At 36.0% G+C, this 26,669-nt stretch overlaps 4 protein-coding genes across 8 annotated transcripts; 2 read left to right on the plus strand and 2 right to left on the minus strand.

The window, feature by feature from the left end:
- LOC105158785 (putative UDP-glucuronate:xylan alpha-glucuronosyltransferase 3) lies at positions 1,122–5,942 on the minus strand. 3 transcript variants are annotated; one of them, XM_020692698.1, is made up of 5 exons: positions 5,794–5,942; positions 5,573–5,692; positions 3,479–3,688; positions 2,661–3,298; positions 1,122–2,400 (listed from the first exon to the last, which is right to left on the minus strand). In XM_020692698.1, the coding sequence occupies exons 2-5, from the start codon at positions 5,626–5,628 to the stop codon at positions 1,370–1,372; spliced, it is 1,935 nt and encodes a 644-aa protein (XP_020548357.1). In that variant the 5' UTR covers positions 5,629–5,692; positions 5,794–5,942; the 3' UTR covers positions 1,122–1,369. The 3 variants fall into 3 exon arrangements, with proteins under 3 accessions (XP_020548357.1, XP_011073954.1, XP_011073953.1); XM_011075652.2 differs by having other exon boundaries at positions 5,769–5,936; XM_011075651.2 differs by having other exon boundaries at positions 5,573–5,936.
- Positions 8,703–9,635, plus strand: LOC105158786 (40S ribosomal protein S27-2). The gene is made up of 4 exons (XM_011075655.2): positions 8,703–8,852; positions 8,947–9,048; positions 9,146–9,174; positions 9,298–9,635. The coding sequence occupies exons 1-4, from the start codon at positions 8,850–8,852 to the stop codon at positions 9,422–9,424; spliced, it is 261 nt and encodes an 86-aa protein (XP_011073957.1). The 5' UTR covers positions 8,703–8,849; the 3' UTR covers positions 9,425–9,635.
- Positions 11,463–16,195, minus strand: LOC105158788 (trigger factor). 3 transcript variants are annotated; one of them, XM_011075657.2, is made up of 9 exons: positions 16,140–16,195; positions 15,958–16,019; positions 15,078–15,172; positions 14,537–14,610; positions 14,364–14,458; positions 13,217–13,325; positions 13,009–13,022; positions 12,645–12,746; positions 11,463–12,130 (listed from the first exon to the last, which is right to left on the minus strand). In XM_011075657.2, the coding sequence occupies exons 2-9, from the start codon at positions 16,009–16,011 to the stop codon at positions 12,008–12,010; spliced, it is 666 nt and encodes a 221-aa protein (XP_011073959.1). In that variant the 5' UTR covers positions 16,012–16,019; positions 16,140–16,195; the 3' UTR covers positions 11,463–12,007. The 3 variants fall into 3 exon arrangements, with proteins under 3 accessions (XP_011073959.1, XP_020548306.1, XP_020548305.1); XM_020692647.1 differs by lacking the exon at positions 16,140–16,195 and having other exon boundaries at positions 14,364–14,437; positions 15,958–16,100; XM_020692646.1 differs by lacking the exon at positions 16,140–16,195 and having other exon boundaries at positions 15,958–16,099.
- LOC105158787 (DNA-directed RNA polymerase II subunit 1-like) lies at positions 16,326–26,134 on the plus strand. The gene is given in 15 exon segments (XM_011075656.2): positions 16,326–16,467; positions 16,564–16,635; positions 16,684–16,887; positions 17,831–18,130; positions 18,253–18,411; positions 18,597–18,758; positions 18,847–19,067; positions 19,154–19,295; positions 19,380–19,715; positions 19,805–20,091; positions 21,375–21,633; positions 21,699–24,760; positions 25,177–25,248; positions 25,591–25,641; positions 25,737–26,134. Coding segments are annotated over 15 exon segments (5,532 nt in total). The 5' UTR covers positions 16,326–16,383; the 3' UTR covers positions 25,858–26,134.

Consider the following 26,669-nt stretch of genomic DNA (forward strand, 5'->3'; position numbering starts at 1 on the left):
CTTATTAACAATTAGCAAAATTGAATAAATTTTATAATTATCTTTGATTAGTTAATTACTGACTTATTTTTTTAATTCTAATAACGGAAAGAAGGACAAGAAAAATGACGTGCCCCACATTTATGCAATTGTTTTCATACATTACTTTGTTGACGCCTAGGTTCGTGCTTTCATTTCTCGCATACACGATGGGTTAATTATTTAAATATTATTAAAAAAAGAAAAATTAAATAAATATAATTTGTATAAAAAGAGTAATAAATAGGTCCTTTATTAATTAAAATTCACTGATTTTTTAATATTAGTGAAAAAGACGAAATGAAAATTCATATTTATCCCCTGATTAATTTATGACTGATTTATCTGTAGATCAAACATCTTTCTCCTAACCAAACAACCCTGTACATCTTCACATGCGAATGCATGTGAGGAGTTATATCTTCACCCTCATAAGGTTAGTTTGACCGAAAAAGATTTGTTTCACCTACAATAATTCAATAATAAGTCATTCGGGATTAATGTTTTTACTAATATCGACAAATCTGGTAGATTTTGATTAATGAGATGATCTATTTGACATAAATTAATAAACATCAGGAATAATGTAATTTTCCAAATTATAAGAGGTTTACGTATAACTACACGAAACCTCAAAGGAAAACGATTTTATTAACCCATAACTATCTATACTAATATCACACTCACAAACGACGATTAATGACACCGCCGCACTAATTTTTTGTAAAGTCAAAAATATCATTCATGACAAATAATTAACTTATTTGACTTTTCAAAAATTAATAAATTATTTTCTTTTTTTCTTTTTATTAATGTAATGTACTGTTTTACTCTTATTTATAACATATTTTAAAGTGAAAAAAATTATTTATTATATGCACGTAGGAACGAAGTGCCACGACGACTAGCATTATTAATGAAACTTTTAGTGTTATCCATAGTTTCGTTCAACGATTTTTGGCGAACCAATATTCATCTGACGATATGTTGGTATTTTTTGGATTGAAACATAGCCTTAACAGTTAAGGGTTTCTACTGTCTTGAGGGAATACTCTTTTAACTGTTATCTGCCTCTGGGAGCAAGCAAAAAATACAATTTCATGGACTAAATGACTTATTTGGCATTATCATTGAGACAAACTTACCTATCTAAGAAGGTAATTCATCAACAGAAATGATCCAATAGATGTTCCAAGAACCAACAGATTTCTTTCTATATTGTATACATATATATTTTAGGAGACATCTACCACTAGAATATTAACCCAAAAAGTAATATTTGGTCTGAGGCTCCAGCTATCTATCTATCACACGGTAAATATCCGGATGTATGGAAAAAGGAAACGGAAGATTACAAAGAAGAGAGTGATACCGTTTCGATTGCAGGAGGTGGCTGCGTTGAAGTGCCGTTGTCTGTCCAGTTTGTTTCACCCCAGTGCCACAACATGCTTTCCCAGAAGCAAAACTCTTCAAAGCAAGTAGTTAGTCGCGTGTCTTGAATCTTGATTTTCCAGTGACCATCACTGTAGTTACTTTTCTCGGCTTGCCTACGATCCCACTCCAATGCCGCCTTCTGTTTGGACCTAAGCAAGCAATACTTTTGTAAGTTATCCGGCATTGCATCATGGACCTTCCACCAAGTTCTATGAGCAACATCACTGGCAAATTCCTGCAATATATCTACGTTCCAGTTGCAATCGTAGTCCCGGAAGCATAACCATGGCTTCAAGCCTAAATAGTGAAGCACGTAGAGGACCGGAGGATCAGCACCAAATAGACGAGTTTTCATTTCTTTCTTTTCTTCCTCGTCGCCAATCCAAAAATGTTTCAAAAAATTCATGTGCTTGGGGATTCGATGCCACCACGTGAAGATTTCGTTCAAATAACCTTGGTCTCCACCATTGTAGGACTCGATCTCATTGATGTGCTCCATCAACAACTGAAATGTGCAGTTTGATGGTTCGATGACCATGACACCCGAGTTAAAGAGGGTAGCATTGTTTCCTGTGGCAGAAATTTCTGGCATCTCAAACAGGAAATCAATATTTCTGAGGACTAACAAGTCTGCATCAATAAATATGATCTTGTCGTAATCTGTCAATTGCCAAAGACGGAATTTACTATAGTTCCACTCGTTGTAGGCATCTCGTTCAGCTTTTGGATTTCTGATTCTTTGAATTGTATGGATTTTCCATCCAGCTGCCTCAAGGCCTCCCCTGTGATAGTCACTGATAGTTTCATCTACAAGTATCACAAGATCCCGGGTCGAACCTGCCATGCGGATACTTTGTGCAGCTGCAATGGCTCCGCAGACATAGACGTGAGCTGAGTGCAGAATTGTTGCATATGCTTCTCGCCTTGCGTTACCTGAATGCCAGTTTTCTGCATAAAGAAATTGGTGTCAGCTATTACTTGTTAAAATGAAGTTGGAAGTCAGTATAAGAATTTTACGGGAAAATTTAGTGTCAGATTCCACCAAAGGCAACCAATTGCATGACACGTGCAGTATTTAGTAGTTAGTGTACGGTTGAAGGAAAATGACCGGTCACAATGCAAGTACAATAGAACTTGTCATATGATTTTGCTTATGAGCATCATATCAATTGAAATATATGTACATGAATCAAAAAATTAGCACCAACCTTTGGTCTTCAGAGGAACTGCAAGTTCACAGGACCCGACTGGAAGATGGAGCTTTTCTCTCAATTTATTTAAATCCGGATTATACAGCCATGCATTGCCTTCTCTTACAATAAGATCTTTGCAAGTAAACAGATTTGGGGTTGGGAAACACTCGGTAATGAGAAGAACATGGACAGGATGATACCCCTTGGCTGTTGCAGCAAGCCTTGCAGCTTCAAGTTGCAAGTGCAAACGAGCTACGTCCCTTGACCAGTTCCTCGATTTATCACAGGGAAGCTTCACCACTATAAGGTCCAGCCGTGGTTTACCTGGGAAGTGAATTTGGGGCAGAGTAGGACAAGTGGGAATTTCGAACTCTTCTTCCTCATCTAACCATTCAGGGTATAATGTTTCCCAAGTGACGTTGTGTGGGGCATAATCCATCATAAGGATAACATGCTCTGCATCTGGCAGTAACTCCTTCCACTGATCAAGTTCTTGCTCGTTGAAATTTACCAGCCCTATTCCCTTATACTCATCTCTGTCAGTTAATTTCTCAATAGCATCGGCAATTTCATCCCAGTTGATTTCTAAAGTTGATGCATAACTTTGATCTATGCCAAATCTATCCCTTATCCATTTATCTACCAAGCTTGACCTACAATCGAGTTTCACAAGTGAAAGAAAACAAGATATCATGCTTCTTTCTGTAAGATGAGCCACAAGTAATGGGATCAGAGTACAAATGACAAAGAAGTTTTTTCATGCCAAACCTCTATTTGAGGTGATAACACTACATGATATACAAATAAGTGAGAAACCAAAAGATAGAAGATACCTCGAATGAAAACCAGATATATGGTCTGTCTCATGAATTGATGGAGAGCGTAGGAGTGTGAAAAATGCTCCAATAACGATAATAACCATCACAAGCTTCAGTGCAGGGAATTTGCAGCTGAATATTCTGCCCAGACTGGAAAGATAAAGGGACCTATCCCCATCTTTCAGTGCTTTGTTTCTCAGAAACCTTCTTTTGTTTGTATCCTCACTGAACCACAAACATGCTAATAAGATCAAGTATTCAGCTAAAAATCGAATACCTAGGGTGAAGGGGTGAAAACAGTTAAACTAAAAAATCATTGATTTACTCCAATTTCAAAATTGCAAGCCATACTGGAAGCAAGAGATATTGTATAGCTCTCATAAAATTAGAGCAATGAGATTATCCATTCAATTCCATCCAACAACCAAAGAAAATCCTCTATGCTTCCAATACGATTTTGATGGACAACATGAACATTCTCAAGAATACCCAACACATTGGTTCTCTACTCGGTCCACTTGTTGCCTACAGATTTTAACTCATAATACTCAAATGAGAGGGAGCAGTTATGAAAGCCCTAACAGGGTAAAGGAGCTTAAAAAAAATCTGTTGAATTGGCAATGTCGAGCGAAGTGATGAATATAAATTGTAGCTGCTCATGTTCATTAATTTTTCTTTCTTCTTCTTTTTCTTATTAAGTATCAGCTTTGAATGGATTATTTCAATAAGGGTCAGAGTCCTTCTGTGTCTTTGAGTTGTAATCGACTTGAGAATGCTTCCTGCCCTTCAATATCTTCACACAAACTTAATGTGCCCTCTGCAAGTTATCATTAATAGTTCTTCATTTTCAGGCATCTTTTTTATGGTATACAGCATACAGAACTACCAATTTCTCTGGCCAAGTTGAATCAAATGCATCGGTTGGCCGAGTTTGATTGCTCCAACGCTCATTCAGTCATTTCTACTGATATAAAGTAAGTAGCTACATGGAGTAAAGAATCATGTTTTCTCCGGTATTCAGGGGCTGCCAATCAAACAAGTTAACACTTAACAATAAGTATAGGATGCAATTTCAAGAGGGCTATAGCAGACAGGCTAAAAGATGAAAACATTCACCTCCTCCAAAACATCGAGTGCTTGCATATACTAGCAAACACTATTCATTGATAGCAATCCAGAACATTTTATCCCCTTTACGTAACTAAGTTCGAACCGAAACATTACTATACTCCTCTATAATCATACAGGAATAAGAGGTTTAGCAGAACAACAAATGTTTCTATTACAGTCGAAATCTGCTCAAGTTGCTAAACAAAAAAGCCTACAAGATCACTTCTCTGCATCCCTGGCCTTCAAGAGAAAGCTGTTCGGGTCAAAATCAAAGGTTAACTTTATAGTAACATCTCATTCCTAATTACTTGAAAAATGAACCAAATAAGATAAGAGAAGCAACTTCCCGACCAACTATTGTTAATACCAACAAGCATGACAGTTTCTACGTGAAACTGAAAAATTCAACTCCTAACATCAATATTTAAAACAGGTCTGCGTTTTAAAATTTTGAACCTAAAGACTTAAAATTTCAAGAAAACAGGACACTTTTTCCATGCCTCCAACCACCAATTCGCCCACCCAATCGCTAACAAATCATTGCTAATCACATTTAAACTAATGATTAAAGAACTCTAAGAACGACGTGCTCCACACAACTTCCAAGAACGGCAACGAAGCTACAGAATGCGATAACAATCTAAAGCTCAAAAGCAGAAAAATCTATTAATCTAGCAGTACCACAACCCAAAAGGCTCCACATTCTACACCTACATAATGAAGAACAAACAACAAACTAGCCTACGAACCAGATTTTACAAACATCATGGCGGTCCATACTCTAATAAAGACCTAAAGAAAAACAAAAGGCATACACGCAAAACCCCAAAAACCCGCCGGAATTTTCTGCAGTAATGATGAATACCCACTTAGAAACGAGCTCATCAAGCCAACACCTACTGGCGCAGTTCAAGTGTCAAAAAAGACAATCAAACAAACAGATACTACCACAACAGAAAAATTGGAGAAAATAAAAAGCTTTTCATATATTATGCTTACTTGTTGAAGGAGAGCCTATGTCGGGGCTCCCCCGAAGTAGGCGATGAGCCTCTCATATTCGAACTTCAGTGCTAGCTTAGTGGCGGCAACATCCGATCTCAAAATACTCACAGTTTCAACCTTGAAACACAGCAAATCCAAGTAATACAATAATTAAAAACAAAAAACAGCAGCATTCCAGAGTTCAAGGCTGTACAGTTCGTCGAAAACAGCGCTCACACAGATTTAGAAGGGGGAAGTTTCTCTTGCGCGGCGTTCTTGGAGTAAGGATCTGAGGCGGAAGAAAATGCCAAAGAAGAAGAATCTGGTGTCAGCGAGTGAGATAAGAGGAGGTTGTGTGTTTTTATTGAATTGAACTCAGAATAAAGTAAGTAAAATTAAGGTGTTCTTTTTATACATTCTTTGGCTAAGTCTTTGAGCACTGCAATTGGCATGCTTCAAAGTTCAACATCATTATTTTAGAATTTTATATATAGAGAAGTAATTATTTATTTTTTGAAAAATTATGGGCTTATTTGAAGTATTTAAAGAAAATAATGAGGAAATAGAAAATAGTAAATAAGATATATGTAGAATTTAAATATTTTTTTGGGTCGATACGCATGATTGAAGATTGGATATACGTAAATAAATAAATTTGTGGGCTATTGTGAATGAGATTTTTTTTTGTATGAATTTATTTTTGTTTTTGTTTCGAAATATACTGCCACTTATCGCAGTATTTTTCTTACTGAAAGTAAAGTCCAGAACACAAAGTTTATTCGACTTTCACAAATTCTTTAATGTTGCGTTTGATAAAAAAGGGTTTGAATTCGAACGAAATAATTCCAATCGACTCTATATTAAAATTATTTAAATGTATTAAGCACTACAAAATACAATTCAAAATAGGAGGTGAAATATTTACACGTTCGTATTTTTCTTACTGGATTTCTTAGTACAAACTTTTTAGTTTTGACAAATTAAAAATATATATATATATATATAATATTTTTGGAGTATCTTAATTGAGAAATAAAGTATTTCTTTTAAATTTATATTTTTCTTAAACACTTGAAAAGAAAATACAAGGAATAACTTTTCATGTGGTACATTACATGTTGACACAAATTTTTAACATATAGAAGCAAGTAAATATTTTTAATTGGGATTTAATATTTAAATAATAGGAAATAAAAGAAAATAAATTTAGGCATGTGTATGTTGTCGGTGGGACGCACTATGTTCTAGGTGCCCTAATGAATACTTGTAGTAATTAAATAAGAAATAAAAAAGAAGTCTTGTAATAATGTTAGACCATGTTTGGCTCAAGTCCCAACTAGCATACCTGGCTCCTTCATGTCTTTTTCATTTTCATATTTATGGGAGATAAAAGGGTTTATTATATATGCTAGCATTGATGCCCCACTCTACCTATGGGAGATAAAAGGGTTTATATGAATGTGAAAAAAAAATGTTCCACAAGAATTATTGTTTTAAAAATTGTATTTGAGTAAACATTGAGATTCTTTTTTATTTTTTTATGATTATTAACATATTAGAATGTTAAAAGAAAAAAAAATAAAAATCTATAATGGTCTTTTTAGATTTAATCATATTTTGTAGTCTTTTCAACTGGATACAGATTATATTATCACATAAGATATCACACATCATAATATGTCAAACTAAATAACATATAATGGATAGTGGGATTAATTATCATTCTATTTTTCTTTCCACATCATAAATTCTATTACATAAACGAACGAGGCCTAGAGTTTGTGTAATTTCTTTGTCTCTAAAAGAGTGTTAATGTGAATTGCAATTACAATTTTAGGGGTGTACTAATTATAATATTACAAACGATATAAAGTATTTGTATAACTAAATCTAAATTCAGAGAGTGTTGATTTAATTTATCCTAAACCTCCAACCTTGTTGGCCGTTGTAGCACACTGTACCTAAATGCATATAATAAGTACTCTTTCACGTTTTAAAATATATTATAAATAAAAAATTAAATATATAAACCAATATATCACATATCAAAAATAAAAAAGCAACAACTTAAAAGTATTATCGATACAACGAAAGAATTAATGTTACGATGTTACATACCATTATTTGTGAATGAGAAAATTTTATTTTTTATATTAATATTTACAATTGAAATGGGCTTGCTATACAAATTGGAAATATGATTTGTAGTTGGTAATATAGGAAGGCCCCAAGTGAAGAACTCCTATAGCCCAAACCTTTTGTGGTGGCTTCAATTACAAAAAATTAAGTCTATGTTTTAGTTTCCTTTTTCATTATTAATTTTTAGTTTTGAATTGGAAGAATGTGTGTGTGTGTGTGTGTTTTTTTTTCAAATTTTGGGCAAAAATAAAAGTATATTAAGATTATATGATAAAAGTGTACTTTATATTATAAATCGTGCCAAATAAATATATTTTTTTTATCTAAATAAAATGATAGTTCTATATTTTATTATTAAAGGAATTAAATCATGTATTTCTCAACAAATATATTATTATTATTAAGTAAACAATTGAAAAAAATTATATATGTAGATATATATAAAAAAATATTGAGCGAAATGACGATAGCGATTAAAATATTTTCAATAAAAGTTTAAATAAATAGTCTTTTTATTATTTAAATATCAAAATTCTGTATATAGTGAGTTCTATGTATATAACTAATTGGATGATTGTTTCCATTTTGTTTTGCCATATAAGAAATCTTGTTTTTATTTAATTTAACTTATATAAGTATAGACGTATTTATCTTTATCTTCTTGATAAATTATCTTTATTTTATTTAAATTTAGATAAAAATATAATAATTTATCCTCTTTCGAAATACTTATTAATTTTGAGATAAATTAGTTAGTAAAATATTTTTTGATTTTATTTTTATATCTAATAATACTATTTATATAAATTATATTTATATTATAAAAATTGAACAATTTATAATTTTTCTTATTTTTTTAAAAAATATTATTATCTCATATTTTAATAGGAAATACTAATTAATTAAAAATAAAAAGAAACCCAAACATAGATTTCTCTGTAGAGTCCAAAGGCGAAAATTTACAAATGTTACGAGGCATTAAAATGGATGGTCGAGATTCAAACTCCTCATGCCATCCGACGGCGTACGTCTCTCAACTCGTAGTATATAATACTTGCAAAAACCTTTCTGTGCTAGGGTTCCATTCACTCGACGGCTTACACTTTCTCGCCTCTTTCTCTTCTCTGTTCTGAGCCTCTCCAGTTGTAAATCAAAGATGGTGAATTTATGATGCATTCTCAATTATTCTAGATTTTGCATTTGATTTTCAATCTTGTTTGGCGTTTGTTTGACAACTGATGCTTTGCTAATAGGTACTGTCTAACGATTATGATTTGCTCAACCCACCGGCGGAGCTCGAGAAGAGGAAGCACAAGCTCAAGCGGCTCGTGCAATCCCCGAATTCATTCTTCATGGTACTCTTTTTCGTTTCTTTTTTATATTGTATTAGTGATTTTTATTTCTTTTCGATTTTTTTGTTAGTTTGTATTTATTTGTTGTTTGTGATTGTAGGATGTGAAGTGCCAGGGGTGCTTTAACATGTAAGTTTTATTCTTTTCGTTTTTTTTCTGTAGTTGAATTTTCTGATTTGAAGAAAGTGAATGAAGTGATGTATGAGAAAACGATTTATGTGTTTGTTTATCTGTGGTTTTATGTTTGTGCAGAACCACTGTCTTTAGCCATTCGCAGACGGTGGTGGTGTGCGGCAACTGCCAGACGGTGTTGTGCCAACCCACTGGCGGCCGCGCCAGACTTACAGAAGGCTGCTCTTTCCGAAGAAAGGGTGACTAATGTACTTGATACTATATACCCCGTCTGCATCATTGAGAGGGTCGGTAGTCATGGCTGATTTGCTGCATGAGAATGTGAGGCGGTGGTTTTTTGGGTTGAATGTTGTCTCTTTTGGTTTCTAATCACTCTTAAGATATGTTGGACTAGCGAAACATGCTATTATGTTATTTTACCTAGTTTTATTTTGGAATATGAGAATGGATTTTCAGTACAATTTTTATTTTATTTTTTTGGTTAACTTGAAGCATTGCTTGTTAGGTAAAGTTTTGTACTATTCTTATGATTTGCTTTTGAATTGCATTGGATGCCTGTCCCTGGAATGTGCTTAAAATTGTGCTGCTGTTGCATCTTTCTCCTGTACCGAGTTCACATTACCAAGATGAACAACCTTGTATGATAATGTGGTATGAGGGTTTGCCCAAATTTTGAAATGCATGAGACATAGCCCTGTAGCTTGACTGGTGATTCTAGTGCCACAGAAAAACATTTTGTGTCACCATCTAAATTTGAGGTTTTGTAGTAGCATTTTCATGTAGTCTTTACATTTTCTTTCTTATTATTTAAAAAAAGGAAGTTTTTGGATAGGTTTGTCTATACCTTCACATTGGCGGCCTTGTACCGCAGGACTGATTTGCCTGATTTAGTTTTTCTGCCTTGGACTTCTTATAGAAGGATGCTACCCATGCTAAAATCAGGTGCTGGTGTATAGAAGGCCTGTAGCATGTCTTCACTGCCACTTTGTCTGAGTGATAATCATTAGGGGGGATGATAATATTTTAGTTTAACTACGGGTTCATAGATTTTTAGTTGAAAATGATTAAAGGGTGTCTTTTATACTGTCATAAATTATTGTTAATGGTTTGGTAACTTTTTATTTCTACAATTTACTTCTGCTGCTCCCTTCATTGTTATGATTTTGTTCCAACTCCTTGGAACTTTGTGCCGACATGTTTTTGCAACTAGGAATATGAAGGTGTTCTTGTGGTATTGTCTCAGTTCTTGCCTAATGCTGTCAAAGCCAGTCTGGCTATTTTTGTGTTAGTTGATTTGCAGTATAGAATTCAGGGTTGTGCATGAAGTGAGGTGGTCCTTTGTTTATCCCTGGGGAATGTTTTCTCATTGCAGGAAACTTCCTGGTCTTGTTCATAGCCAGTAACTTTAAATGTTAAGTTAAATATAAGTACTCTCTTATGATGGCTGCAAACAACCGGTGATTTCAAATTACCCATGTTGGTTATGTGTACTGTTAAAGTTCTAATACATTGATATTATAAGGTCAATTGCTAATGTTGGCATGTATCACTAGAGGGCGTGTTTGGTTTGTATGATTGTATTGTAGGCGATACAGAAGAAATGGACGTGTTGTCAAATATTATGGATCCATAATGTGTTGATCTATTGTTTGGTTGAAGTATTAGATGTTTGTTGTATTCTCTATCCTATTCCAATCGAATTGTTGGTTGGATTGTTTATAGAATCACAACGCTGAAGGATGGTTTTCACCGTTGTGTTTTATGAGAGAATATCATGATGTGTAAAATGGTTACCATTTCCATTATTCTGCTTTATGATGTTCTTTTGGTTTTTAACAGCAAAAATATTTAGTAAAATCTTTCTACAAGAATTCTCAAGAAAAGGCGAGAACCACCAAAATGCAATTATTCAAGCAAAATAAATATGGCCTAAAGACCAAAAACAAAAAAAGACGGAACAGTCTTTGAATTATTTATTTATATTTTGTTATTATGTGGGACCACTACTTTGGTATCTCACTATTTCTTGGTTTGCTATTTTGTGTATTTTTTTAATATTTAATTTAATTAATTAGTTTAAGATTCCACCCTTTTACAACTCGAACCACTCTTCTAAACTCCCAATAATCTACTCTTTTCAATTTTCACTAATTTTCTATAATTCTTTTGATTAAAATAAATTACTTTTTAAAGTTTTTATTTAATTACGAACACTAGTAACTAATTAATCTTTGAACCTCGTTGTATCAAATAGAACAAACCAAAGCTCAAAAATAAAAAAAGAATAGAACAGACCAGATCTGCTGTGCCATATATAATCAAATGAAAAATAGGATCGTATGCCCGTCCTCATCGATACTAAGAGGCGAGTAGTTCGTATAATCAAGAAAAGTAAACATGGCCTAAAAGTCTAAAAATGTGGCCACGCGGATAGCATTAAACATTCCATTATCCGTGCATAATCATTTGATGCCTTTTACAAGATTTTACCTTGGTATTTTTACGATGTTTGTGTAGACTTGCTCTCTTCAAGGTGTAACATGTCAGGCCTGGGCTCTGCGAAGCAAAGCGGTTGCACCTTGGCAGAATACAAGAACGATCACAGAACGGCCTCATATTGGCTACTTATCCTCAGCAAGGCCATAACCCATTCTTCCCAGGTGGTAGATAAGTCTATGTCCAAAGAAGAAATCAAAAGTGCATTTCACCAATCAACAGTATGGCTGAGAAAACATGATACCAACAAAGCCCCGGAAGTGGACACAGGCAGATCAGAGCATTATTCGGAAATTTCATTTTTCTGCCATGAGATAGAATAAGATAGTTGGTTTCAAGATCTGTTCAGGCATTGAACAGTTGCATCAAATTTGAAGTTTGAACCGGGTACAAAATTTGCTTCGAGATCTTCTAAGCTCTGCTCAATTTGTAAATCTTCACTAACTGTTAAGCCTTCCTGCAATTTTGTTAATCACATAAAAAAGTGGACGTTTTCGCTCAACTTGGTGTAGTCATAAAACACAAAGCCGACAAACAAATGAAGCTATTGAATATTTCGCAGTGAAAATAGTATTAAATCTGAAGAATGGCTTAAAAATAGTCTTAAATCTAAAGAATGAAATGACCGGAGATAAATATGTGATATGCAGTCTTTCAGAAAAGCCAACAGAACAAGATAGCCATTGATGATGGGCTAATTACAATGATAGTGAATTGTTTACATGTAAACCTATCAAAACATGAAAATTTGATCATCAGTCTTACATGATGCGAGTCAACATGCAGTATATATACAAATCTAGTTTGTTCAGCTTGAAGATATCTACTCGACCAAAATGTGTTTTGATTAAACTAAACGGATTGCAGGATGTTCCAAAGCCATGATACCAAGAATTCATGAGATGAGTAATAGATATCTAAACCTCCAGGCTCCAAGTAGTATAGGTTTTCAAACAAGCACAGAAGCATACCTTAGCTACATATTCAGCAATAGCACTATTGATTATTTTCCTAATAACCTGCTCGTACACTTTTGATGGTCCTAGAATTTCCAAAAGAATGTCTTTTGGTATCTGCAAGACATGATCAACTCAAATTAGCGTTAGAGTTCCTTTACAATGGCAGAAAAAGTCCCCTTACTAAATGATACAACAAAAAAACAAGCAGCATAATCATAAATTTACTGAATTCACTAGTTCATGTCTATGCCAAACTTGTAAGGCAATACACATTTTCACGTGCATCTATCATGTAATCTATGTCACTAAATTCATAACGTATATACAGGTGAAAAGATGATGCAAAAAGATTCAAGATGAAGCGTATATGACTTACATTAGGTGTCTTTCCTGAGAGTTTCCAGTTCGTAGCAAATGAGAGATACGCCAATGCAAACCATAGAATATGTTAAAATACGAACATGGAGCCAGTAAAAAACTAAAATTTGAAACAAAAACTCTGGCATAAAAAATAGCTGAATCCAGACACCAACATTTATGAGCATTGACTTTAGACAGCTTCGATAGCTTCAAGTGTGAATTACCTCCTTTTACTCTTCGAAATCCTGGAATTGGCTGGGCATCATCAACCATTTTGGAAAAAACTTCATCATATATCTCTTGAGTTTTGAATCCAGAAACCTCTACTGTGATCTGTATAGAAGAAATGAAATTGAGAAATCGAGAAGAAAGAAAGTAGTACTTTCTTCAGTAACATAGTCCACTCTGAACGATTTAAATATAAGCAAGGAATGCATTGCATCAACTAATTACATACATTATTCTTTCAGGATATGAGTATGAGGAAAATATATTTCGCACTGATCTTTCTGGTAATGCATAACTACCTTTACCAATTTGTATGTATAGATTTGGTAGATCCTTTCAGGCAAATTGGAGAGTCGTACAATGCTATGATCTTTGTAGTTCCTGAATTTTATTAGTTTAGGTGTCAAGATTGATGACCACAGCTTTATGCTTGTACATATAAAGAGAATACGATCTATTTGGGTACTTAATCAAGAATGATGAATAATTTTTCTTGACCAGGCATTGATTTAAACATGCCAAAAAAAAAAAACAAGGTATTTATTAAAGGGGATTGTCTCCAGTGTTGACAAAAGTGTTATAAAAGATTATTTAACTCTCATACATGCACACCAGTCACCGCATTATTTAAGGGGTTCATATCAAGGTAGGTTCACTTAATGGATTTGCAACCTGAATTTCTTGGATGAACATAGTAGAAGCCACTTTTCACAACCAATCAGACAAGCTACTTCACTGGTTCATCAAAGCTTAACATTCCGATCAATGAGCCAAGTTTCACCAGTTATCAAAGATTAGTAACCAAACCAAGTTTCAAGACAACAGGTTTGGGCCCTCCCCTTTGGAAGTCACAAAATCCTAGCTAGAGGATGCTAAAAAATAATCAAATAGTCGTGACTTCTTATTTCAAGAAAAAAGACTGAGAAGGTTGATTGCCTCACACTTACTGCTCCATATTTCAGAAAAGCTCAAAGAATGAAGTAGGACACAATAAAATCTTCTAAATTTATGCAATGCTAATATGGAAGTGACATGTATTCAGGAAAATATCTAAAACCTATTTCCTGAAAATAATAAGAGATACTACCACCAGACATGAAAAATTGAACTAAAGTGCTCAGAAGGTTGAACTGGGAAGCTCACTTGCATCTTATCGTCACCTTTAGACTCCACTACTATCTCAAAGTCTTTAATGCTAATAGCATTGTCTTTTTCATCTGTAATTGATGCCTCCAAACCTGCATACATGAGATTCTGTTCTTAAACCAGAAAAAAAGTGGAAGGTGCTTGTATTCCACATAAATTGTTGATATTACCAGAGCCAACAGCGGATATCGGCTTGAGTAAAAGTCTCGTGCCAGCCTTCAAGGAGCTACAGTAAATTAATGACCTGAAATTCTCTAGGTCAAGAATTGGTAAGCAACAAACGTACATGCACTTAGTGCAGAATACTCTACCAAAACAAAACAAATTAAGAGTGGGATTACAAAAAGGTGATACATTTCACAAGTTGTTTGAACGCTGGGATTCAAGTTCATTGCATTGGGTAGGTGAGGAAGACTTTGGGGTACGCTTTGGTCACACATAATAAAAAGAAATTACGTTTGAGACAAGAAACACATATCAACAGCATCAAACATAACAATCATACAACCATTCACAACCATTATATTCTTATAGCAACTGCCTATAACAAGCTAGTTTAATTGGAGGCTGACAAGCTAATAGGTCAACATACAACAATAGAGCAAATGAAAATCCAACTGGGAGACTTGTAACCTCATACCAAGCAACACTAATTCTTCAACAAATTTACAACAGTTCCATATCCTAAAAGCTGACATGGAGATTTACTACCTTGAGCATGTAAATTTTGTCCTGGAAGAATGGTTGATACATAATGCAGCAGTGTCCAATTTGACATCCTTTGGCAGGCTACAGAGGGCAACATCCTGTCCCATGGGAAAAGGCATGAATTGAACCAAACCAGCAAAAAGCACTAAAGTTAGCAATATAAGAAAAAGGAACACCAATCAGCCGGAACTAAGAATTAACACATGATTTGTTGCAAAGAACACCAAATCAATGTCTATTTCACAAAGTTAAGCCCCAAATAGCCAACACAGGGTATTGCCAGTCCAAAAGGAAATAAACGGCTTACAGTAGTACTGAACCACTTAACAGCCAAGCTGATGAAGGAGAAACAGTCAATAAAGATCTTATCTTAAATAAAACTTCAAAAGCAGAAAAGATGAAGATTTCCCAAAATCATGTCAGCAAGCCAGGAAAATCTTCATACCTTTTAAAAGCTTCTGCTTCCAAATTTGTTTACTTCAAAAAAATAAAAAAGAAAAAAAGAAGAAGAAGAATTAGTGCTTCTCCATTTGAGTTTTCGTAAATTCGGTCATTCCTTTAGCATAATTGAACGGATAATTGATGTTAATTCTTGAAGCTACTGCTTTTTCCATTCACCTGTTAACCTCGCCTTCGTATATGCTTGATAACCAAACTCCGAACAAAGAAGAAAACAAAACTAATTCAGAACCTTTTCAGCTCACTGCACATCAATTGCATCTGTAAACTCAGACATTGTACAACTACATTGAATTCAACTCCAGCATATTGTTACTCAACTGAAATTTAATATTTAGTAAGGATGCTGAATGAAAATTCTATATCTATTAGAATAGATTAAGCAAAAATGGCAAGTAAAGAAGGAGAAAACAAGGAATAGTACGTGAGAGTGTTGAAATAATCGACGAAATGGTGATGCCAGCGCCATCGTTGCCATAGTTTTCTCTGAGTGAAGAAGAAATGGAAGAGATGAGGGGATAACTCGTCTATAGTTGCACCTTTTTTTTTTTTTTTTAAATATTTTAATAAATAACTCGTCTATAAATATCCCTCCAAAGTCCAAACCTCAGTATTCCTCATTTTCTCCCCCAAGTCTGCTTTGGAAGGGGAATGAAACCTGAATATATTACAGATATCTGAAGAACCCTAGGGAATTAACCGTTAACAGAAACCGAAATCAATTCAGAAATGCAAAATATAAGGATAAATTGAAACCTAGGAGTATTAGTTTGGGCGATAAATCTTGCTGAAATCGAAGAACCCATAAATCCTATAAAAAAAGTCGCCGTACTTCATCTCCGGCGCCTCTATGGATTTGCGGTTTCCTTTTTCACCGGCAGAGGTTGCCAAAGTCCGGGTTGTACAGTTTGGGATTATCAGCCCGGATGAGATCGTAAGTGTTTACTGCTTGTTGTTCAGTTATGTATGAGTGAGTTTTGCCTGGATCCACTTGAGATCACTGGCTAATGCTGTGAGTTTGTTTTTGTAGAGGCAAATGTCGGTAGTGCATATAGAGCACGGCGAGACGATGGAGAGAGGTAAGCCGAAGATCGGAATGTAAGTAGTGCATATAGAGCACGACGAGACGATGGAGAAAGGTAAGTCGAAGATCTGCGGTCTGAGTGACCTGCGACTGGGAACGATTGGTAAGAAGATGAAATGCGAGACTTGTATGTCTAACATGGCTGAGTGTCCCGGTCACTTTGGTCATCTCGAGCTCGCTAAACCCATGTTTCACATTGGATTCATGAAGGTTGTGCTCAGTATTCTCCGCTCTGTTTGCTTCAATTGTTCGAAGATTTTGGCTGATGAGGTATATCTGATTCCCGAATTGTTAATTTTGGAGAGATCATGGATTCTCAAACGTTGCTCCTTTTAAGATTAATTGAACACCATTCATGCTTCACTTGTAGTGCTTGATTCACAGCATCTGATTATATTTACATATAACGGAAAGGGAAAAAACTACTACTATTAGATTAAACCCATGAGTTTTGTGAAACATAGATCAAAACCTTCTTAATTGCATAGTTCCTGAGCATCAATATTTCCACTTGGATGGTAACCTGTTGCCAAAATCACATGTGAAAAGTATGTAATTTTTATCTTATTCTAGTACTTCATGGAGAAGACATGGAAGTCATGTTAAGTCAAGTCAGTTTAGTAACTAGGGAGTAGATCCATTCAATTCAGCAGAGGAACCCATTTGAAAAGCAAGAAATAGACAAAAAACATTTTTGTTTTCTTTTCAAGAAAAGTACTGGTAGGCTATCCATCTAGTTTGAATTTTTATTACTGCTATAATCTAGTATCACAAGATCAATGTGAAGTAAGATTTCCTAGATCTTGAAAGGTTGTTCTCCTAATCATTGAGTAGTTTGATAACACATTTTGTAGAAGAGGTTTATATGATGCTTATTATAGATGACCATTCTGAGTGGAGCATACCTTATGAGGCTAATTGGAGTGTAGGACTTGTGAAGCTTATTTCAGTTATTATCCAATTTAGGAATCTTTAATGCTGTTTATATCTTTAAATTATGGATTCCTCATGATGGGAATAGTAATGTGACTCAGAAACCTTTGATCTGTTTTATGATCTGGATTCGTTTAGTGCTTATGTTAATAGTGATGTTTTAATAAAAGCCCTTAGTTTTCTCTAGTGCTTTATGGTTCTATTAAAGAAAACACATTATAGAATTTCACAGCCAATGATTCATGTTCTAAAACATTAACATGTGTGTAATCTTTCATAGGACGACCCAAAGTTCAAGCAAGCTATGAGAATACGAAACCCTAAAAATAGACTTAGAAAGATATTAGATGCCTGCAAAAACAAATCCAAATGTGATGGAGGTGATGAGATTGATGTGCGAGGTCAAGAACCTGATGAACCCGTGAAGAAGAGCAGGGGTGGATGTGGTGCTCAGCAACCGAAAATTTCTATTGATGGAATGAAGATGGTTGCTGAATACAAGATTCAAAAGAAAAAAAACGATGACCAGGACCAGATGCCTGAACCTGTTGAGCGAAAACAACTGCTCTCTGCAGAGAAGGTATCATATGCCACAAGTCAGAAGGGGAAAAAGGGGCATTTAGCTTCATATTCCAATCTGAATTATGTGTTGGGTTGATTCATGTTTTTAATTTTAGCAATTTCTAAAAGCTTTCCTTTCAGGTTCTTAGCATTCTGAAGAGAATAACAGATGAAGATTGTCAATTGTTGGGTTTGAACCCAAAATATGCTCGTCCTGACTGGATGATTCTTCAAGTTCTTCCAATTCCGCCTCCTCCTGTTAGACCTTCTGTAATGATGGATACTTCTTCAAGGAGTGAGGCATGCCTCTTCCTCTTGATCTTTACAATTTCCGTGTCCTGTGCCCAAAATTGTCGGATTACTTTTAGTATTCTGTAATGATCATGTTAGGTTTCTGTGCAATGAAAATTGATCAAGTTACTTCACCACGCTCTAGGTTGTTGCTTTTAAGTTGTGGGAAAATCTAATATTTGAATCTCATGCAGGATGATTTAACTCATCAACTGGCAATGATTATCCGGCACAATGAGAATTTGAAGTTGCAGGAGCGGAATGGGGCTCCTGCACACATCATCTCTGAGTTTGCGCAATTGTTGCAGTTCCATGTTGCCACATACTTTGACAATGAATTACCAGGACAACCAAGGGTATAGTTTTTCGTCCATTTATTAGAACTATGTGTGAATTTGTTAAGTACCACTTATTTTATCATTAAAGTATCCTGCTATGTTCTAGGCTACCCAAAGATCTGGGAGACCAATCAAATCAATATGCAGCAGGCTTAAGGCAAAAGAAGGTCGGATTAGAGGTAATTTGATGGGAAAGAGAGTAGATTTTTCAGCACGGACTGTGATTACACCTGATCCAACCATCAATATTGATCAACTGGGTGTTCCTTGGAGTATTGCCCTAAATCTCACATATCCAGAAACCGTAACTCCATATAATATCGAGAGGTTTGACCTTTATGTTATGTTCTTCAATTGTCACCCACTTTTACATTTTGTTTTTGCTATTTAGCAGAACATTACCTTCAAAACAGGTTGAAAGAACTTGTGGAACATGGACCTCATCCTCCTCCTGGCAAAACTGGTGCTAAATATATAATTAGGGATGACGGACAGAGGCTTGATCTTCGGTATTTGAAGAAAAGCAGTGACCAACATCTGGAACTAGGTTATAAGGTGAGAACTGATGCTTTATAAACGAGAGTTATTCAGTAATAGAGCGTTCCATTTTGTGGCTAATTTTTGTTATAAATCGTACAGGTGGAGCGTCACTTAAATGATGGAGACTTCGTCCTGTTTAACAGGCAACCAAGTCTCCATAAAATGTCTATAATGGGGCATAGGATCAAGATTATGCCTTACTCCACCTTCCGTTTGAATTTGTCTGTTACCTCGCCCTACAATGCTGACTTCGACGGGGATGAAATGAACATGCATGTTCCCCAGTCATTTGAAACTAGAGCTGAAGTTATGGAACTGATGTTGGTCCCGAAATGTATAGTGTCACCTCAATCAAATCGACCTGTAATGGGTATAGTGCAGGATACACTTTTAGGATGCCGCAAAATCACCAAAAGAGATACATTTATCGAAAAGGTAACATCTGGTGTTTTTCCTCTCCTTGAAGTATTTTTGTTGGTAAGTGTTTACTTCCATTTTGAAATTATTACCTCCCGTTTATGCAGGATGTTTTCATGAACATTCTGATGTGGTGGGAAGATTTTGATGGCAAAGTACCTGCTCCAACAATTCTGAAACCTAGGCCTCTTTGGACGGGAAAACAAGTTTTTAATTTAATTATACCGAAACAGATAAATCTGTTGAGGTATTCAGCTTGGCATCAAGAAACTGAAAAAGGATATATAACTCCTGGGGATACTCAAGTACGGATAGAAAAAGGGGATTTGCTTTCTGGCACTCTATGCAAGAAGGCACTTGGGACATCCACTGGAAGTCTCATACATGTTATATGGTTTGTTCATTCTGGATTTTTGCTTCTATGATTGCTGCATTTTATGGGTTTAACAAGAGTAACCAGAACTACATATTCTATTTTATAGGGTAAGAGTACTTCTATTTATCTTGTGTCCCAAAATTTATTGCTCTTAGTCTTAGTTCTAATGTGCAATGTCCCAAGATAAGGCTCAAAGTGCTAAGATGGAATTTTTCCCAGATAATGCAACAACAATAACTCCTAACCACTAATCTCAAAATCAAAAGTGTAATTTTCACCTTTTCAATTCGTCTAATACTCCATCTCCATTCCGAGTCAAGTTAGAACATATAAGTAGGATGGAGGGACTGGTACTCTTTGAGTGATGGAAAGAAAACATAAGTCGTTTTCTGATTTTTATCTTGCAATGTGCTGAGCTACAATAAAATTTTCTGTAAATATTTTTTGCATGTTTTCGTGTTATATAGAGGAATCCTTTTCTTTCTTTATTTCTTTTTCTTGATGGATAAGTATATTATGAATATGGCACCAAAAAGATGCTTCTTATTTACAGCGAAAAGGTCTATCATCATAGAAGTTTAGCAAAAGAAATTTCATTGTGAGGAGAATGTTCCCTTGTTCCAAAAGAAGAAGTAAGAAACTTCTTCTCCAAAAGTCTGGAGCTACATGAGGATCTTTTGTGGGAATTTTGCACCACTCATGTTCTCCTAATAACTTAGCATGCATAGAAGAGTACTTTCATGTTCCCCCATTCATGAAGTACCTTTGAATATGAATATCCTTGTATCCGTTGCAAAGTCAAACATACAATGTCCTTTACATAAGTATAATAATATGTCCATTGACCAAGTACACATGATGTGGATGTATATGACATGTTCTTGTTATAATGACCACGGTTCATGATTGTTATAACCAACACCAACTGTGCATGAGGCAATTTCTAGTTTGAGTTCGGGCTTCTAAAGGGTATCAGACGTGGTATGATTTTGATCCTTGGATCGCATGGGCATTTCTATGAAGTGTCTTTAGAAGTTGATTGTCAGCAATGATTAGCACAATGAAGATCCTTTTATGTATTTGAATTATTGAGAATGCAAACTTATATGCAGGTTCGTGTTCAATTTTGGTACATGTATTGTTGGGTGATATCTTAATCATATGACATCATAGAGCTGTATTAATCAATAAATCCAAACTTGAAACGAATAACCAAATATTATTGTTGAAACTTTTTGATGCTAACCCATGAAATATTCTTGATTGTTGTTTCTGTATTTAATTAAGGGTAATGATCTCAGGGAAGAGGTTGGTCCAGATGCAGCTCGCAAATTTTTGGGACATACACAATGGCTCGTAAATTATTGGCTTTTGCAGAATGCTTTTAGCATGGGAATTGGTGATACAATTGCTGATGCTGCAACAATGGAGAAGATTAATGAAACTATTTCAAATGCAAAGAATCAGGTGAAAGAACTTATTAGGGCTGCTCAAGAGAAACAATTGGAAGCTGAACCTGGTCGAACAATGATGGAATCGTTTGAGAACAGAGTGAATCAGGTATGTCAAATAGTTTACTTCTCTTCCAACAACTTGATGAAGCCTGATGTGTTTTGTCTCTATAGGTGTTGAATAAAGCGCGTGATGATGCTGGAAGCAGTGCACAGAAGAGTTTGTCAGAAAGCAACAACCTGAAGGCTATGGTTACTGCAGGATCTAAGGGAAGTTTTATCAATATCTCTCAGATGACTGCATGTGTGGGGCAACAGAATGTTGAAGGCAAACGAATTCCTTTTGGATTCGTAGATCGTACACTACCACACTTCACCAAGGATGATTTTGGTCCAGAGAGTCGTGGGTTTGTGGAGAACTCATATCTTCGGGGATTGACTCCTCAAGAGTTCTTCTTCCATGCCATGGGTGGGAGAGAAGGTCTTATAGATACTGCAGTGAAAACTTCTGAGACTGGATATATTCAGAGGCGACTAGTGAAGGCTATGGAGGATATCATGGTTAAATATGATGGAACTGTTAGGAATTCCTTAGGTGATGTAATTCAGTTTCTCTATGGGGAAGATGGAATGGATGCTGTTTGGATCGAATCACAACCTCTGGAATCACTGAAGCTAAAGAAATCGGATTTCAATGACATGTACAAGTACGAGATTGATAGTACAAACTGGAATCCTAGTTATATGTTGCCTGAAGCTGTAGAAGATCTAAAAACAATTCGCGAAATCCGCAGTGTGTTTGATGCAGAGGTTCAGAAACTTGAAGCTGACAGGTATCAACTTGGGACAGAGATTGCAACAACAGGTGACAACTCTTGGCCCCTTCCTGTTAATATTAAGAGGCTTGTATTGAACGCCCAAAAAACCTTTAAAGTTGATTTCCGAAGGCCTTCTGATATGCATCCAATGGAGATTGTGGAAGCTGTTGATAAGTTACAAGAACGGCTTAAGGTGGTCGTTGGTGATGATTATTTGAGTATGGAAGCCCAAAAAAATGCTACTCTTTTCTTCAATATATTGCTTCGCAGTGCCTTAGCAAGTAAGAGGGTTCTGAAGGAGTATAGACTTACTCGTGAAGCATTTGACTGGGTTATCGGAGAGATAGAATCCCGGTTTCTACAGTCACTTGTTGCAGCCGGGGAGATGATAGGATGCGTTGCTGCACAATCTATTGGTGAGCCTGCTACACAAATGACTCTTAATACATTCCACTACGCTGGTGTGAGTGCCAAGAATGTTACTTTAGGTGTACCAAGGTTAAGGGAGATTATTAATGTTGCTAAGAAAATTAAAACACCCTCTCTCTCTGTATATTTAAGGCCTGATGTGAGTAAAACCAAGGAGAGGGCTAAAAATGTTCAGTGCGCTTTAGAATATACAACTTTACGGAGTGTGACACAAGCCACAGAGGTATGGTATGATCCAGATCCCATGAGCACTATTATTGAAGAAGATGTTGAATTTGTGAAGTCATATTATGAGATGCCTGATGAAGAGATTGACCCCCACAAGATCTCTCCTTGGTTGCTTCGCGTAGAGTTAAATCGAGAAATGATGGTGGATAAGAAGCTTAGCATGGCAGATATTGCAGAGAAGATTAATCTTGAATTTGAGGATGATTTGACGTGCATATTTAATGATGATAATGCTGAGAAGTTGATCCTTCGTATACGTATCATGAACGATGAAGCCCCTAAAGGTGAATTGCAGGATGAATCGGCTGAGGATGATGTGTTCCTCAAAAAGGTTGAGAGTAACATGCTCACGGAAATGGCACTTCGAGGCATACCAGATATCAATAAGGTGTTCATAAAAAACGGTAAGGTGAATAAGTTTGATGAAAATGAGGGATTTAAGGCAGAGAATGAGTGGATGTTAGACACAGAAGGTGTTAATCTTTTAGCTGTCGCGTGCCATGAAGACGTGGATTCTAGGAGGACAACAAGCAATCACTTGATTGAAGTTATTGAAGTTCTGGGAATTGAGGCAGTTCGTAAAGCTTTGCTAGATGAGTTGCGTGTTGTTATATCTTTCGATGGGTCCTATGTGAACTATCGACATTTGGCAATATTGTGCGATACCATGACATATCGTGGTCACTTAATGGCCATCACTCGTCATGGCATTAATCGCAATGATACTGGCCCCATGATGAGATGCTCTTTTGAAGAAACAGTGGACATTCTGCTTGATGCTGCTGTCTTTGCAGAAATGGATTGCCTCAGGGGTGTCACCGAAAATATTATGTTAGGTCAACTTGCACCTATTGGCACAGGAGACTGTGGCTTGCTTTTGAATGAAGAGATGTTAAAGCAAGCTATTGAGATACCATTGCCTAGTTATATGGAAGGTGGACTTGAATTTGGCATGACTCCTGGCCGCTCACCTGTCACGGGAACTCCGTACCATGATGGCATGATGTCGCCAAGTTATTTGTTGAGCCCAAATCTTCGGTTATCTCCCGTTTCAGATGCTCAATTTTCTCCTTATGTTGGTGGAATGGCCTTTTCGCCTACATCATCTCCAGGGTACAGCCCATCGTCTCCTGGATACAGCCCGTCATCTCCAGGATATAGTCCTACCTCCCCAGGTTACAGCCCAACTTCCCCTGGTTATAGTCCAACATCCCCAACCTATAGTCCTAGTTCTCCTGGTTATAGCCCAACAAGCCCTGCATATTCTCCCACCAGTCCATCTTATTCGCCTACTTCCCCTACCTACAGCCCAACGTCTCCTAGCTATAGCCCAACATCTCCAAGTTACAGTCCTACATCCCCTAGCTATAGCCCTACCTCTCCTGCTTACAGCCCTACCTCTCCTGCTTATAGCCCAACATCTCCTGCTTACAGCCCAACTTCTCCCTCTTACAGCCCAACTTCACCCTCGTACAGTCCAACCTCTCCATCTTACAGCCCAACTTCACCATCCTATAGCCCTACCTCGCCATCTTACAGCCCAACTTCTCCTTCGTATAGCCCAACCTCTCCTGCCTATAGCCCCACTTCACCTGGTTATAGCCCCACCTCACCGAGTTACAGTCCTACCTCACCAAGTTACAGTCCTACATCTCCAAGTTACAACCCTTCAGCAAGGTACAGCCCTTCTCTAGCATATTCACCTACAAGTCCAAAGATCACACCGTCAAGTCCATACAGTCCCTCATCTCCAAGTTACAGGTAATTTTGGTAAAACACTTTCGTATTTTTTGCTCGTTGTGATTCCTGACTCTTTACTCATGATTATGTGAGAAAATAAAAATATGACCATGTGCAGTAGATATTTCTATGTCATGGGTGGCTCACCATAAGCAACCAGGCAACATTGATGCGGTTGGTTTGTGAATTGATTTGATCTTGGAATAGTATGTTTACTAAAAAGAGAATATCAAGCAAGAATAACTCATGGTCCTTCTAATGTTTGGTTGATCAAGTTGATCGTGCCTCTCTTGCTTCTATCATTTATTGTTCCATTTAGTTGACATATCAGGTTATCTTGAAAAGTGATGCACAATATTGCTCTGTATCAAAATACTACTTTTCTTTGTGCAATTTGACTTCAAACTGACATATTACTGTTGTACTGTGGTTTGTAGCCCAACTTCACCATCGTATTCTCCAACATCTCCGTCATATTCTCCGTCTAGTCCAAATTATAGCCCAACCAGGTATCTTCACTATGGTGCCCCATATTAAGCTTGTTATTATTCATTTTCTTTCAATTACTTTTTTTCATGAGAGGTTTCAATTTTGCTAAAGCTGCATTATGCTCACTGCCACTTTTTACTAGTACTCCGTTGATTCATTTTAAATGGATGGTTAATATGAACACGAGGAGAATCTGTTATTAGTATCAACTGTGACAGTTTTGTAGTTTAAAACTGAAATATTTATGCCACACCTGCCCTCGTTTTTCCTGACTTAAATTTCATATTTATTTGTATACATTGTCGAGTTTGTTTGCAGTAGTATTTGTCCTCCTGTCTAACTAGTAAAATACGAATTTTCAGTCCGTATAATTCTGGTGCTAGCCCAGATCCTCCTAGCTCTCCTCAGTACAGGTGAGTCTACACTACACTCCATTGCCACATGAATCTTGCAACGCAATTTAGTCAGAATTTTATGGTCTTGATTGTCTTATTTGTCTCATATGCAGCCCGAGTGTTGGATACTCTCCTAGTGCGCCAGGGTACTCCCCATCTTCGACTGGTCAATACAGTCCTGGAACGAACGAAAGAGATGATAAGAGTATTAAGGATGAGAAGAGCAACCGGTAATAATGGTCATCAAAAGCATTTTAGAAGAGAAACTGAATAAATGATACATGAAGAGCAAGATCAGTGCCATTCTGGTATTCATATTTAAGTTGGGATGAATGATCCACATTTGGTGTTGATGGATTTGAGGTTGTAGAGCACAAGGGCTAACTATTCTAAAATCTTGGATTGGATTATGATCCTATGTTAATGTATCTATAAATGATTGAAGTAACATATGTTCTGCTCGAAATTTAATGAATATCAATAGTATCTTTGAGTATGAAATGTTTGGGTATGCATATTATATTTTATATGTATATAATACTTTGGGCCGAAAATAATTCAATTTAGCAAATATTTGTAATATCCATTTACAATTACAACGACCTTTCATGCGTATGATTATGAATCCGTACATTCTTATTTTTTTGTATTGTTTGATTGGGCATTTTGAACAAAAGTTCATAATATATGAGACGAGATGCGTCGAGTAGATATTTAATAATATCATGCTTGATTATACATGGCCTTTTTCACATAGACACAGTGTGTTTTTGATTGCAAGTTGTACGTCCGTGAGTGGTACAAGTTGATCCGGTAGATGAAGGAAATAAGCTGGAAATTTGCATAAACAATGGAGGTAGCCAACTTGGCCCGTTGTTAGCAATTTGATGATTAAATTAGGGAAAAGGTTGAAAAGTTAAAATGTCGGAGCTAAATGATAATAACTGCTATCAGAAGAGAAACTTGTGGTCCCATAAAGGTTTCATACTTCTCCTCCAATGTGTGGACGCCATGTGTCGCCCATCCGATGACCTTGGTGGTGTTTA

The sequence above is a fragment of the Sesamum indicum genome, linkage group LG3 (genome assembly GCF_000512975.1).
Source record: "Sesamum indicum cultivar Zhongzhi No. 13 linkage group LG3, S_indicum_v1.0, whole genome shotgun sequence".
NCBI classification, from domain to species: domain Eukaryota; kingdom Viridiplantae; phylum Streptophyta; class Magnoliopsida; order Lamiales; family Pedaliaceae; genus Sesamum; species Sesamum indicum.

Bases quoted from the DNA above. Each gene is read 5' to 3' on its own strand.
- LOC105158785 (XM_020692698.1), bottom strand. From the start codon at position 5,628: ATGAGAGGCTCATCGCCTACTTCGGGGGAGCCCCGACATAGGCTCTCC. The intron at 3,689-5,572 runs GTAAGCATAATA...TTTGTGGTTCAG, and splicing joins CATAGGCTCTCCTTCAACAA to TGAGGATACAAACAAAAGAA. The intron at 2,401-2,660 runs GTTGGTGCTAAT...TTCTTTATGCAG, and splicing joins AGTTCCTCTGAAGACCAAAG to AAAACTGGCATTCAGGTAAC.
- LOC105158786 (XM_011075655.2), top strand. The intron at 9,049-9,145 runs GTACTCTTTTTC...TTGTGATTGTAG, and splicing joins CCCCGAATTCATTCTTCATG to GATGTGAAGTGCCAGGGGTG. The intron at 9,175-9,297 runs GTAAGTTTTATT...ATGTTTGTGCAG, and splicing joins TGCCAGGGGTGCTTTAACAT to AACCACTGTCTTTAGCCATT.
- LOC105158788 (XM_011075657.2), bottom strand. From the start codon at position 16,011: ATGGCAACGATGGCGCTGGCATCACCATTTCGTCGATTATTTCAACAC. The intron at 14,611-15,077 runs GTAGTAAATCTC...AGAGAATTTCAG, and splicing joins ACAAAATTTACATGCTCAAG to GTCATTAATTTACTGTAGCT. The intron at 13,326-14,363 runs GTGAGCTTCCCA...TCTTCTATACAG, and splicing joins AAGGTGACGATAAGATGCAA to ATCACAGTAGAGGTTTCTGG.